The sequence below is a fragment of the Nannobrachium achirus genome (genome assembly GCF_963921795.1).
Source record: "Nannobrachium achirus genome assembly, chromosome: 13".
NCBI lineage: Eukaryota > Metazoa > Chordata > Actinopteri > Myctophiformes > Myctophidae > Nannobrachium > Nannobrachium achirus.
Window position 1 is genome coordinate 53,627,964 of NC_137833.1, and position 15,081 is coordinate 53,643,044.

The following is a 15,081-nucleotide window of genomic DNA, read 5'->3' on the forward strand; positions in this document are numbered from 1 at the left end:
GTCCCACAATGCATCGTTGTTTCCCTCATCATACGCATGCGCTGAGTAGCAGCCGGAGGCGGGATGTAGAGACGTCGCAGAGGGAGAAACTCCTGTCATGTTTAGCCCACTTTGTGTTTACATTCCTGCGAGTTGAAAGCGGGTTTAAAAGTGAAGTTTTTTGTCATTTCATTTCAGTGGTGTGTGTCGCGTCGCATTCCGAAGCAGAAGAGCGACAATTGAAGGACCTGTAAAGTAAGAAAAACCGTTAATTTATCTTGCTGTTTATTTGGAATGCTGTTATGCTATGCTATGATGCTAACGTGACCTGTTTTGAACGGCACTTCCGGATATGTTCGTTGGTGTTTTGCTGCTGATTCTAAAATCGAGAACACGCCGTCATTAAACGGTTATTCAAGTCAAATGTACGACTACGAAGTGGGAACGTTAATAACAGCTTTTTGTTTGGACCTATGAGTCAATATGGTGCTTTTTAGGTTGTCTCCTCTTTTAGAAGAGCCATAATATGGAATATGTTTGTTACTTTGTGTACTGTTGTGTTGTGTTCTGGACAGGACAGATGTTTAAGCCCGTTATATTATGACATCTGTTGGCCAACTTTTCCACGTCAAGGACCTGAAAATATTTTGTGCCAGGCACCCACCATAAAGTATTCACTGTGTTGAATGTCAAAAGTTCTCAAAATCCTTCATATTTTATTATTATTATTCTAAAATATTTTGAAATTATGCATTCAAATCAAAAGGCCAATATAAAGTCAGGATAAAGTCCTTAAAGTGAAAATGTTTAAAACATTTAGCTAGGAATCCCGTCAGGGACCCCTGGGGGCCCACTTATGTTGCACATTAAAATTATCCTGTTATATTATTAACAACTAACATAACGTCACAAAACATGGGTGACTTGGCCACCTCCTGTGTGTTGGGAAAAGGTATCTTGAAGAGGTGGGTTTTGAGTGAGGTTTTGTTCTGAGGTGGTTAGGGGAGTGCATTGCATTCCAGAGGGGAGTCGGCTGAATTGGGCTGCAGTGCATGCATACTTCCTTCACAGGTGTTGCAAATGCAGGTTTCCCCTTTCCCTCCCCAATGCATTATTGATACAACACTCTCACTCAAGGCCACTCTGCCCGAAAGCCCAGAGTCCTCACTGCGTTGCGAATCATGGTGTGCAATGATTCGCAATGCAGAGTTGTAAAGGGCTTGCGACATTATCCCAAAATTGCCCAATGGGTCAATTCATGGGGCAAGTTCTCGCTGCAACGTGTTGTAAAGGTTTCGTTGCATTGTGATTCTTCCTGATACCGACTCCACAACTAGAACATCAGTCGATACCGACTAGTACAGATCCGATACCATTGTGTAATTTAAAGGAAAATCGAGGACAGTGGTTGTCAAAGTGGGGTCCAATGACCCCCAGGGTTCCTTGGGGGGTGGGGGGGTTCCAAGGGTCTCTTACAGGTCTGTAACTCTGAGAGTGTACAAATGGAACCAATTGGACCCTTATGGGGTTCATTTGGTTCTGATTTGTACACAATCAGAGTTACAGGAGTCTTTGGAATTAAAGTTAATCTTGGAATTAATGCAAAATCTATTTATTAATAATAGTTAAATTGCAGCTCCAACGTAGTCTGTAATAATGCAAATTCAATTGTACTGTAAGAGTATAACACAGTAGTGCAACATCAATAATTTTCTTTTACTATAAATGAAATCTCATGTGGTAAATTACATGGTACTGGAATGGCATAGACTGCCATACTCTCCGATACCAGCATTAGGCAGTATTGGCAGCTTTTCCGATACTGTGGTATTGGTATCGGAACAACTCTTTTAACGTGTCAGGGTAATAAAAGGCACTCTCACTCAAGATTGTTCTGCCTTTAGGTCTTATCTTGAGGTGCAGGAAAGCAGCCTGTGCTCTGAGAGACAGAGAGAGAGTTCTCATTTTCCTCTTGTATAGTTGACATCAAAGCAGGTCACCTACATTTAAAGGCACGTGTGCTGAACTTCACAGGAGACAAAGATCAGAGAAATAGAAGATGGTACATGCTGTAGCTAGCTCCCTTCCATTAATTTATTTTGGCCTCCACCTGATGTTTGGGACATCACTCAGTCAGGCAAAACATCACTCACTCAGGCGTATGCCAAAATACAAGTTATTGAAGGAAGCTACAGTCTTCTATTTCTTAATTTTGTTGATCATACATGCAGTTACTACATGTAAAATATGTATGGCAACAGCTACAGAGGTGTCTCCCGGATTGAAAGGTATAACAACGTATTGGGTTACAACAAATAAATGGGTTAAATTAATTACACACTAAAAAACACTAAGGATAAAGCCTTCCCAGGGCCGTCTTTTCTTTATTTAATACTACTTTTCTTCTATAAAATTTAAATGTAACCAATTAAACTCTGCCTTCCCTATTTTAGGCATGTCATAAGTGGAAATCTTTCAACATCTTTAAAAAATAACCGATGTACTAGCTGTGAGCTTGTAGATCGGCTATTTAAAATAGGGCGTAGCCGAAAGAAACTTGGATGCAAATTGCCACACCCTCCATTGACAGCCCATTCATGAAACTGAAAGGTCTGTATATTAGTCAAGGGCTTTTGTTTGAAAATAATCCACTGGTGCCATGTTAACTTTAGTTTCTGTCAATAAACTCTGTTCTGTTGTAAGAGTTTGGAACCATTCATTTTATATCACTCTTGACTGCATATGTGCAATTTCAAAACCGAGCTTTGTGTACAGCTGCAATATTGTTTGATTTTATCGGCGTGTAATACAATCAGATAGGACTTTTCTGTTTATAGAATGGGCTGTCAATAGAGGGTGTCGCACCTAGATGCAGATAGCATGTAAGTTGCTTTCGGCTAGGCCCTAAGCCATTGGAATTCAACTAAAATGTTCAGAGGGTCACGTTGTCAGAAACCCAAGGGGCCGGGTGAAACTAGTGAAACATGGAATGACAGAAGTCTCCCACTCTTGTTATTGTTTGGGCTATGAGTGTACCATGACACTGTTTGACAGAGTATGGCAACATAAGGAAAGCTTCGGAGCAACCAAACAAGACAGTTAGTTCATCAGGTTCAATATGAATATGGTATACTCTGCTGTACTAAGCAAAAATGCTTTGCCAGAATGGAACAATCCTTGGGCACGACCAGCAAGTGTGTCCCAGCGTGCCCTTGTAGCGGGGCAGGTAAATGCATTTTTGCACTAAAATACTTCACAAGTGGAAAGAAACCTAAAACTTTTCACAAGTACTCCTTAGGGGTTGTTCCTATGATAAAACACGTTAGACACTGAAAAATCAAAATGGCTGCCATGTTTCCAAGATGGCTGCCTCTGAACAGTACGCCAGCCAGTTAATGTCCGATTTTCATAATATTAGAGTTGTTTTGTAGGTTTTAAAACATCGTGAGTTCATTTATTACTCTTTTAAAGCAGCCAGAATAACTTTTCTGACTTTTGGTTGGGGTCTTTCCTCACCTGGGACCCCCCAAACAGACCCCTGAGCTTATCTGAGTAGTCGCTTTGCTCCTGCTCCAGAGCAATGTTAAATTAGATCATAACTGAAGCATTAAAGTTGTAACTGGGCTCTGAAAGCAAAAATGAGTAGTAGCAAATACCCAGGGGTCTTCCACAGGGGTCCCGGACCCCTAGGGGGTCCTCAGAGTTACTACAGGAGGCCTGCCGAATCTTGATGGGGAAGTTCCTTTTTTTTATATGTATATATATTTTTACATTTGAAACTGTTTTTTATTAGTATTCTCAGTATTATTTATAACATGTGTGTGTTAGACAGACAGGTTCACAGGTATTGCAAGAATTAAGGTATTGCAACTTCTCACTTTGGGCGCACAGTCTAACATGTCCATTTATTGCATTGCACTAACACTGACAACACAACACACACACCTCTTTGTTATCGTCACCCCAAAACCCGCACCCTATCCTCTTAAAGAGCTCACGGTCAATTGTACCCAAAGAAATTCACTACTATACATGTCCTCCCTAATAATGTTGACAGTTTCCACTATATCATTTGCAGGGAGGAGAGTGCAAGGCAGGTTATTGTTTGAGCAGCTGCACCGTCCCTTGTAACCTGCTTTGCAAACACATTTGATGAGCTTTGCCTTTGCAGCAGGGATGGCAAGAAACCTGACTGGAACATACCCTCCACTCTCTGAATTCCATCTATTTTTTCAATTGATGGAAGCTCAGGGCAATTTGTCAGGTATGACGAAGTAGGCATCATAATACGATACCTTCATCAAGGGACATGATTTTGAGGAAGTGCAAACACATGAAGAGGCTGATACCCCGATTCCTTATCAAGTCCTTGCCTCCGGTACAAAAAAAGGAAATTGATATATTCGAGTGAGTTCAAGTTGATGTTACAAATGTCAAGGGTTCCTTTGCGTTTTTCAGGTGTTGACTGGGGAAGAACATTTGTTGGAATCACCAAAAAGACATGGGTCAATGCCTACTTGATGATGATGATGATGATGATGATGATGACCAAGCCACTAACCGCTTCAAGGACCTTGGCAAGGTCATTGGCCATTCCTCCTGAGCTTATAAATTGTGAGCTTCCATCAACATTGCAGTCCGAACATTTTGCATGCCATGTTTACAGTTCAAAAGGTCCAACAACCCTGGGATTACTCAGATGGAAACTATTTCTGTCAAATAACTTGGAGGGTGAGATGCTACCTCCAACTCGTGCTGCACTGCTACCACATTACCTCCGTGCCAACTCCGTCACAATGCAGGATAAATCATACCTGACAAATTTCCCTGTGCTTCCACCAATCGAAGAAAATAGATGGAATTCAGAGAGTGGAGGGTATATTCCAGGTTTCAGTTTTCTTGCTCTCCCTGCTCCAAAGGCAGTACTTGAGCCCATCAAATGTGTCTGCAAAGCAGGTTGTAAGGGACGGTGCAGCTGCTCAAATAACCTGCCTTTCACTCTATGCTATGGTGGAGACTGTGTCAACACTATTAGGTTGGACATTGAAGATGATGATGATGATGAAGACGAATATATCCTGCATGTCTGAAATTACTGTAGTGTAGTGAATCTCTTTGGGCGTAATTAACCATGGGCTCTATAAGAGGATAAGTTGAGGGTTTTGGGGTGACAATAACAAAGAGGTGTGTGTGTGTGTGTGTGTGTGTGTGTGTGTGTGTGTGTGTGTGTGTGTGTGTGTGTGTGTGTGTGTGTGTGTGTGTGTGTGTGTGTGTGTGTGTGTGTACAAACATTCCCGTGTCATTCCATCCATGTTTCATCTCTGTGATAACTTGGAAATGTTTGCATCTTTGACAGCTAATACACCAGATGTTGTTGTGGTTGATGAAGAGTCCAGGGAAGTGTCTGTATTGGAGATGGCCTGCACCTTTGACCCTAGCCTAGAGGAAGCTTTCATGACCAAGGTCATTAAATACCAACCTCTCCTAAATACGATCTCAGAGCTGGGGTACAGGTGCAGACTATTTGTTTTCATATTTGGCAGCCTAGGACATACCCACAGGCTGGTTGTTAGAGGGTTTCAACAACTTGGAGTGCCTAAAAAAGAGGCAAAAAGGCTGGCAAAGTATTGTTCCGTCTCCGCTATAATCGGCAGCCGCCACATATGGCGGAGACGCTGTTACTTATACCCGTAGAGTGCCTTGCTATTGTATCATGAAGACATAATGCCATGATTTTGTAAATGTTACTCTACTGCACCTATACTATTTGTGTCCTTGTATGCATCTACTTTGTGTGGACATAAATAAATGGTTAAAATGTGTGTGTGTGTGTGTGTGTGTGTGTGTGTGTGTGTGTGTGTGTGTGTGTGTGTGTGTGTGTGTGTGTGTGTGTGTGTGTGTGTGTGTGTGTGTGTGTGTGTGTGTGTGTGTGTGTGTGTGTTGTCAGTGTGAGTGCAGTGCAATAAATGGAAATGTTGTTCTGCACCCAAAGTGAAAAGTTGCAATACCTTCATTATTGCAATCCCTGCAGTAACATCTGTCAACCATAACTGTTTTAACACAAAAAACATTATAAATAATACTGAGAATACTAATAAACCATCAAAGTACAATACATAAAACCAGGATACATAAAAACATTCAAAGTTTCAAATGTAAAAAAAAAAAGAAAAAAAAAAGATCTCATCGAGATTTGGCAGGCCCCCTGTAATAGCTCTGAGGACCCCCCCAGGGGTCCCGGACCCCCCGTGGAAGACCTCTGTTATTTGCTACTAGTCATTTTTTATTTCAGAGCATATTTCAGATCTAATTTAACATTGTTCTGGTGCAGGAGCAGAGCGATTACTGAAATAGGCTCAGGGGTCTGTCTGGGGGGTCCCAGGTGAGGAAAGACCCCAACCAAAAGTCAGAAAGGTTATTCTGGCTGCTTTAAAAGTGTAATAAATGAACTCAGGATGTTTTAAAACCTACAAAACAACTCTAATATTATGAAAATTCGATATTAACTGGCTGGCGTACTGTAAAACATATCCGAAAAGGCGGACATCTTTAAAACTGGCGGACATTTTGAAAATTAAGTGTCTAATGTGATTTTTCTAAAGAATGACCCAAGAGGTACACTCTGTAAAATTGTGGTGCTTCTTTCCAGAACTGAAGTATTGTTCTCCTTAACAGCCCCGCTATTGGAGACTTTGCATCTGTCACAAGTACGGAAACAGTTGGAAACATTTTATTCATTTATACCTTGGAGTAATGCAATCTGTGCATAACATTTAAGATTTTTTAATATTTTTTTAATGTTTTGGGGGGATTTGTTTGGGTGAATAACATTCGAATTACCATCATAGTTCACAATAACAATATTACATTGACTTGACCTATAAACTGGTTCTCAGAAATAAACAGACAGGAGCATGTGCATCTTTTACATTATTGTAAATAAACTATTAAAGATGTGGTGAAAATGTTTTCCCCACTTTTAGAGTATACTAACTGTAGTCGGCATACCCATGATCAGTCAATTTTGTGTAATTCTTTATTTCAAAAGTCGGAAATACCTAAAATTCAAATTTGTATTACTTCTTGTAAACACAAAATAGAGAATAAATAAATATTACACCCATACTAGGTAAACTTTAAAATGTAGTTACTATTGCCAGGTTTTGGATGACAATATAGCCTTTGCAACAGCCTTTTCTTTTTATCCTAAAAAAACAATTTGGTTATTCTGACCCATACCTTATTCCAGCTACCTTTCTTCATCCAGCAGGTCCCAATGATGATGACCTCTGGGATCATAACTGGTTGCTGAACCCGATATAGCCACAACAATGCAGTCCAGAAGTGGGTCGCTGCCGTCCTCCCCCCAATCTCAACGGTTGAGGGGTCCCTACAAGTCAAGTTACTTCAGACCCGTCGGAGGGGTGTTCCAGGTTGTTATTAGAGCTTTTGAATTTTTTACCTGTTTTTCTTTTTTTCCCCATTTCATTTGGACTTAAATTTCAGTTTGGTTTAATTTGTTTTTAGTGGGGATTGCTAAATGTGATGTGGCGCGTAGTGACCTTTTAGACCTGCTATTTTCCAGTGTTCATTTTGACAGCAAATTTTGATTTAGTTTTAGTCTTATATTAGTCATATGAAATGTTTTAGTCTAGTTTTAGTCGACTGAATATCATAAGATTTCAGTCGACTAAATGTGCTGTTCATTTTGTCGACTAAAATGTATTTTGGCAGGCCATGATGGCGTCGTAATGTCAGATTTTACACTTGGTTGCGTTCTGAAAATGGCTTGTAGATCTGCTATTTTCAGAGCGCAAAACCTGGGAACAACCAAACAAAGTACATGTCTCTTAGGCCATGTTCAGACGACACCGCTCTGTAGAGAAAACGGCGAGGTCCCGGGACATCCAGCGTTCATATGAAGCCACGTCGGATCATGAAATGATGTAGTGTCCATGTAATTTTGCTAGGTGGCGGTGACCATTCTACTTCCTTGTTTAGCATTCACCATGGTAACGTGGCTGCAGTAGGCTGCATGCGAGCCATCACATCACGTGTGTTGTCGTTTCTTGCGTTTCTGTGGTTCACGCGGTGACGCGAGGGGAGACCGTTGTCAACCTGTCCACCCGAAATTCCAGTTTCACTTTGTTCAGTTTTCAACCCCCGAAAATGCTGTTGTCGTCTGAACGGAAGGCATATCTGACTTTTCATTTTGCAGAATTCTCGTCGCAACGTCGCAGTGTAAACGGCGCCTTAGTTCTACTGGATCTGTTCTCCACTAGTCCCTCCCTAACATATCAATATATTTAGTCATTTAGTCCAGTGTTTCTCAACCTTTTTTCTGCATGGGCAAACCTTTTTTCTGCATGGGCAAACTTTTCATGTCCCAAGAATCCATGGGCACACCAACATACTACGGGGGTGTAAATATCGTCACTGTCGGGAAGAAACTTTGTATCTCCAAGTTTCAAATGTGTACGTTTCTTCGCTAAGTAACGCCCTGCTTCATCATACAAGGCTGTCACACAACAGTAGTGAAAACAGCCGATCTACAAGCACACAACGCCTCGCACCGCGAGGCGTTGTGTGCTTGTAGATAGGCTGTTTTCACTAGTTTATATCATTTTTAAAATGATAAATACAATATTGGCTTTCCAGCAGTTTCAAGGGGCACACTTGACCCTTCTCAGGGACACACCAAAGGTCCCCGGGCACAGTGGTTGAGAAACACTGGTTTAGTCATCGTAGTTTTAGTTTTTATTACGTTTTCGCCAGTGGAAAAAAGGTATGCGACAACATTTTTCGTCATAGTTTTAGTCGACAAAATCAACACTGGTGTTTTCGTTTTTTTTATTTAAGCCGCATGAGACTCCTGAAAGCCTCGGTTCAGTGAAGAACCTGGGCCAGCGATGTCTGTTCCCTAGCAGCAGCACAGATGAGCTGACCAAACCTACGGTGTCTTCGGTTCCCAATGGAACGGTAAGTGGTGCAACCACCCAGGCCAAGGAATCAAGCACGGCAGTTGTTTACCTCAGTGCTATAGAAGTCACGCTTTACTCTCGCCGCAAAGCAGGCTGCTATTAGCCTCGCAGGCCATCCCGAGCTACGTCATCACCAATGTGCTTCCTTTCTCGGTCTGCTCCTTATGAGAATTTACGTTCTATTCTAATTTCCAATCAAATGGCTGCATTTGGAGCGACCCGCCTCACAGCGCTCCTTATTGGACGAGCGGCTGCTGCAGCTCTCACATTTGTAAAAAAAAACATGGCGTTCCCCATGCCCGACGCAAGTTCACAAATCGCAAATGAAAGCTGCATTAAGCGAAGTTTTATCTGAAATCAACAGAATCTCAGAACTTAAAAAAGAACAACAGTTTGCACTTTTGGAATTTCTGTCTGGAAAAGACGTATTTGATGTTCTCCCGACGATGTTTTGATGCGCTGATGACTACTGACTGGACCTGTCAGTCAAAGTGAGTAACTACGTCATCGCGTAATGCGTTGTCTATGGAGAACTCCCAGACTCTCCCCTGGGAAAGTCTGCTATGGGCTGTAGCATATTAATAAAAAGGTAGACGCCTCCCCCGGCTCTGGGGCGTCTGTAAAAAAAAGTCTCTGTGGCTTTTAGAAATATTTAACTAGTATATTAACTAGAGCTTGTGACTAAATAATAACTACATTGGATCCACAGGTTCGTTGTTGTTTTCTTTCCCTCCCATTTCCTGAGAAGTAAACAGATTTTGGAAATGCATGAGCAAGGCTCTCGACATCGACAAGATTAAGTGTTATCATTGTGTTATCAAGTGTTATGTTCTTGGCCCGTTCATGTGTCTCGTATGATTGATTCCCCTGTCTGTTCTCTTGTTAGGCCAAACCCAACGGCATAGGAAGCTTCATTCCTGTCGTCCAGCCGCACAGGGCCGCTCTGCCGTCAACCTACATCACACAGAACAAGGGCCACGGGGCTGGCGTCCGTCCGCCTTTCCACATCCCGAACACTGGCCACCTGCCCCCAACCTTCCCAAGCTGGAACCCTGAACACAGACAATGGAATCCGCATCCGTGGCCTGGCCAACCCTCCAAGGTTATAACTTTCCCCCAAAGGAACCTCATTTCATTGTCACCCACCCGACATGGCTCGTCACCGTCGCATACCCCCAAAACACATTCTCCGGCAGCATGCGGCCCGCTACCGCCCCTTGCCCGGAACAGCCTGTTGCCATCATCCGCTTACCCCAAAACTCTGTCGTCAACCCCCAAAAACCTGCTGTCGCAGTCCCTTGCAGCATGCAACCCTTTGCTTTCCCCTACCCGCAACAGCCCGTCTTCGAACCCCAAAAACCTGTCTACTACCCCAAAAGCCATGTCGACAACCCCCAAACCCCTGTCACAGTCCCCTGCAGCAGGCAGCCCTTTACTTTCCCCTACCCGGAACAGCCCGTTTCTTAACCCCAAAACGCTGTCTGCTACCCCAAAAACCCTGTCGACTAACCCAAAAGCCATGTCGACTACCCCAAAAACCCTGTCGACAACCACAAAACCACTGTCGCAGTCACCTACAGTGGGCAGCCCTTTACTTTTCCCTACCCGGAATAGCCCGTTTTCTAACCCCAAAACCATTTTGACTACCCCCAAAACCCTGTCGACAACCCCCAAACCACTGTCGCCGTCCCCCGCAGCGGGCAGCCCTTTACTTTCCCCTACCCGGAACAACCCGTCAGCGTCTTCCAAGGCCAAAACCCTGTCGACTACCCCGAAAACCTTCTCGCAGTCCTCTACCGCATGCATGCGTAATTTCCTGTCGCCTAAACGACCCAGTCCATCACTGTCTTCTACCCCACACATTCCATCACTGTCCTCTATTCGACCCAGTCCATCGCTGTCTTCTACCCCACACATTCCATCACTGTCCTCTATTCGACCCAGTCCATCGCTGTCTTCTACCCCACCCAGTCCTTTACTGTCCCCCCGACCCAGTCCATCGCCATCCTCCACTGCATGCAACCCTTCACTGTCTCCTCTTCCAAGCAGGCCTATGGTCGGTCATCAGGTAAAAAGCCCTTTATGTGACGGTGAAATGTATTTTAATTTGGGGCTTGGCTCGATGACCAATATATCCTTCAATGGATGTTGCACCCAGGAGAATGCTAGTGTACTAGCATGCTTGGCAGGTCACAAACGTGAGTCTTGCGTCAGTTTAGAAAGCATTTGTTAGTGGTTCTGTTAAGCTGTTGGCTCATTTTTCAGCCCTTGAAATATTGTAATGTACGAATCTGAGGAAGAACTAGTCGTTCTGCTTGAATTAAAGTGTGAAGGCACTGCTAGCAGATGAGGTCAAGTTGAGTTTTTTCCCCCTTTGATACATTATAGTTTAGTGCATACTAAACTATAATGTGTCAGAAATGACACTAAAAGTTGATAAACCGATTTGAGGGAGTGCTGCTGGGCAATATCTCTTGAATATATATTTCAAACGAGTTGCTTGCTTCTTTTGTCAGACTCAGGACTGTGCCTCCCAACAACAAAGGGACAAAGCTTCAACCGAGGAGTCAGTACCAGGTATTGTTGTATTTTCTTATCGTTTGGATTATTCAAGGTGGGTGCTTGGCTGCTCAGAACTGGAGAAGTATGGACATTTGGTGAAGGAACAGGTTGCCTGTCTGCAACTGTTTTAACTGATTTATTTGTTGATTTTTCAGTATTTGATCAGATTCTTATTTGGTGATCTTAATGTTTGCATGTCATCTTATTATAACAATAATATAAGAGTAAATAAATGAATTTGGGCAAGGTTTCAGGCCCGTCCAACCAGTGTTGATTTCGTCGACTAAAACTATGACGAAACATTATTTCACTGACCAGAGCTAGATAAAAACTAAGCTATGATGACTAAAACTAACACTAAATATAACAATAGATCATCAACAAAAAAATATATAGACAAAATGTTAAGGAGGGACTAGTGGAGAAGAGATCCAGTAGAACTAAAAGACAAGTGATTTTATGTTTGGTTGTGCTCTGAAAATGGTAGCTCTATAAGCTCACAATGTGTTGCGCTGCAACGCTTTTTGAGCTTGTAGATCGGCTATTTTCAGCATGCAACCAAGTCAGAATCTGCCATTACAATGCCATTGAGGGCTGCCATTTCTTTGGCCAAAATCAACTGTAGATTTAGTTGACTAAAACTAGTCTAAAACTTTTCAGATGACTAATATATGACTAAAACTAAATTACATTTTATTTAAAAGACTATGGGCCCGATTCACTTAGCAATTTTACACCCTAATTCATTAATTTTTTCGTCTGGGATTTTCGCTAGAGGGCTGCTCTTTCTCGACTTACCAGGGATCAAAGCTTGCGTATGCCATTAGAATGCTTTATTCTACATGCAAAATCAATTACAGTAGTGCCAAACATCAAACTAAATATGGATATGCCCAACATTTGTCAACACATAAAAAAACTAGGTCAAACGTATTGTTTGTGCAGCATATGCATAATATAGACATGATACATTCCACAGACTGTATTTATTTATCGATCGTCATTTAACCACCAAAGGTCGTGTGTCTGTGCCTATGTGAGTCAACCAGAACCCCTCGATCACCCTCCCTCCCCTGGCTAGCTACAGTAGGAATAGCATTCATAGCAATTCTTCCCTAAACAATCAACGTCGGTGCACGAAAGTGCGCTACGCGTGTTCCGGACGTTCCACACTCTTTTTCCCCATCCATTTTGGACAAACGGTTGAGGAGATAGATGCCCGCATGTTTATACTAGAAATTAATACAAAACATGCCCGAATGTTTATACTAGAAATTAATACAAAACTACAACAACATTGACTCGAAACCGATTGGCACTTACAGTTCCGGTTCAAAGGGTATGATCCGAGAGTAGATACAAAGTGGGCACTTGTGGGCCCTATTTCAGCAAAACTGTATAGTTTGAGTTTTTTTCATAATCACATTAATAAAAAGACGATTAGTGCGTTTTTGTCATCAAGGGCGATCTGGAAAAAAGGCGTTTGGTGTGTTTTTGGCAATCAGTGTGTTTTAAAGGGTAGGAAAATGGCAGCAGTAACCCGCAAAAGTCGCCATTTATTAATGGCCGTCAATGAGTTAACTCATTCTCTGCCAAAAACCTCTTGCCACATCTTTGTTTTTCAAGCGCCCATACCGCCAAACACATCTAAGCACATCTTTTTGTTTGTTTGCATTGCATCTTTCAAATGTCAGCGAAAAGCCCTATCAGGTTTAAATGGAATCATAGTCTCTCTGTGACAACTTGAAAAGGTAAGAACAAATGAAAAATAGCTGGCAGTTCTCGTCCATAATCTATCGGATAGCAGTGTGCCAGTGCTTGATCCTAGCATCACGGTTTTACTTCGGTAAAGGTGAGCAATGTTCAGTAGAAAAAGATTATATAATATCCTTTCCATGTTCATTATAGCCTATTATTTTGGGGGTGGGGTTAAACATTATAAACTTCTTTATTCTCATCACACAGCATTACGTTCACCTGATCCATCCTGGACTCGCTTCCAGACAGAACTTCACGTTGACGAGTTGTCAAGGCGGTGCGACGACGATCTGTATTTTTTGACGAGAGACGAAGTTGAACTTTTTCAGCACGGTGAAGTTTTATTTCCTGTTGCCTTATATGGTGTGAAATGGGGCATGGTGCCAGATACCAAATCGCAGACTACAGAGATCTGATTCAGACTTACACCTTTTTAATTGTGGGAAATGGGGTGTGGAACAATGAAAATGAACTTCTCTGATTTTGCGATCAGCTAACAATCCGCACATTTCAAGGACGCGTGATTATGAATTTCACATCAGTTCTAGGATAGCCCCGCCTCAGCTCTGTCTTGATTGGCTCCCTGGCAGGCATAATTTAACTGAGGTTAGGGTTAAGGCTAGGTTTAGGCATAGTCTAAGGACTGTCCATACTGTCTCTGACAACCCAACTTTTCGTCGGAGAGTTCCAACTTTCCAACATGGTTAAGGTTAGTTTTAGGCATAGTTGCAATCACAGCGGGTTTTGCCTAGAACTGATAACTAATAACGCTTCAGGGACTTACACACCCCTTTGTGAATTGCATTTTTTGCTTAGAGAAAATACACCCTCCTTTAGTGACTTTATTTACACGTTATTTACAACCACCGTAGTGAATCGGGGCCCTATGACTAAAACTAAATCAAAATTAATACTTGATCCAACTGCCGTTGACGGCAGTCAGTTAGTCAAACCAAACCTTATGGTCAAGTCACACAGTTACAAAGTGAAAGAGTGAAACTCTTCTTTATGCGAGCTCTCAACATGGCATTTAAACTAAGGGTAAGATGCAATTCCAAGGAAATGGTCGGTGCATAATGGCACTGTTGGTTTGGGTTTCCTTCAATCAAACAACATTTTGTTTAACTTATATACTGTATCTTGTTCTACTATCCATTTTGTTTTTATCCACAATTTTCCAGTGTCACATGAGAGTGAAAGTTGGGCATCACTTCCTGTTCCTCTTAAGGCCAGTTCATAACTCTCTCCAAAACAGAAAGTTCAGACTTTCTGACGTGCAGCTTTCCAAACTCTTAATTCGGGGTAATGCTTTTCCGAAGTTTTGCGAGTGACGTCATTTTGTAGTTGAGCCGGACCTTTCCGATAAAAAGTTCGGTTTCAGAGAGAATATGGACTGGCCTTTAGCTGTAGCCTAACTCCTGTCCTGTGTTTTCGTTCTGACGAGTTGCTGTTGTGACCGGTGTTGCCAGATTTCACAAGAGAAACAAGTGGCCAGGTCTATGAAAGCAAGACCAAAAGAAGCAACCATGCTGTGCTTTACCGCTTTATGGCTATTTGAAAATAGCGGCACTAAAAGCTCACAGTGAGGTTGTAGATTTGTTATTTTCAAAAGATATTGAGGCATGGTGGCGCAGTTGGTAGCGCTGTCTCCTCGGTTACATGTCTCCTTTCCGACATGTCTCCATTCCGACACTAACCCTATCTCTAACCCTAACCCTAAACTTAACCTCTATGGAAGTGTTGCCACTCCGACAATAAGAAGTCAATGTCGGAAAAGAGACATGTCCCCGTCTCCTCACAG

General features: G+C 42.3%; 1 protein-coding gene across 4 annotated transcripts in view; it reads left to right on the plus strand.

Moving 5' to 3' along the window:
- The first annotated feature begins 95 nt into the window (after nucleotides 1-95).
- Nucleotides 96-15,081, plus strand: part of slf2 (SMC5-SMC6 complex localization factor 2) — a 40,956-nt gene continuing 25,970 nt past the window's right edge. Inside the window, exons 1-6 of one of the 4 annotated variants that reach the window (XM_080740983.1) lie at nucleotides 96-234; nucleotides 7,247-7,412; nucleotides 8,839-8,958; nucleotides 9,847-11,028; nucleotides 11,477-11,537; nucleotides 13,488-13,613. In XM_080740983.1, the coding sequence (XP_080597109.1) occupies nucleotides 7,311-7,412; nucleotides 8,839-8,958; nucleotides 9,847-11,028; nucleotides 11,477-11,537; nucleotides 13,488-13,613 (1,591 nt within the window). In that variant the 5' untranslated portion in view covers nucleotides 96-234; nucleotides 7,247-7,310. The remainder of the gene's footprint in view (nucleotides 235-7,246; nucleotides 7,413-8,838; nucleotides 8,959-9,846; nucleotides 11,029-11,476; nucleotides 11,538-13,487; nucleotides 13,614-15,081) is intronic. The other 3 variants (XM_080740984.1, XM_080740986.1, XM_080740985.1) reach the window with 3 other exon arrangements.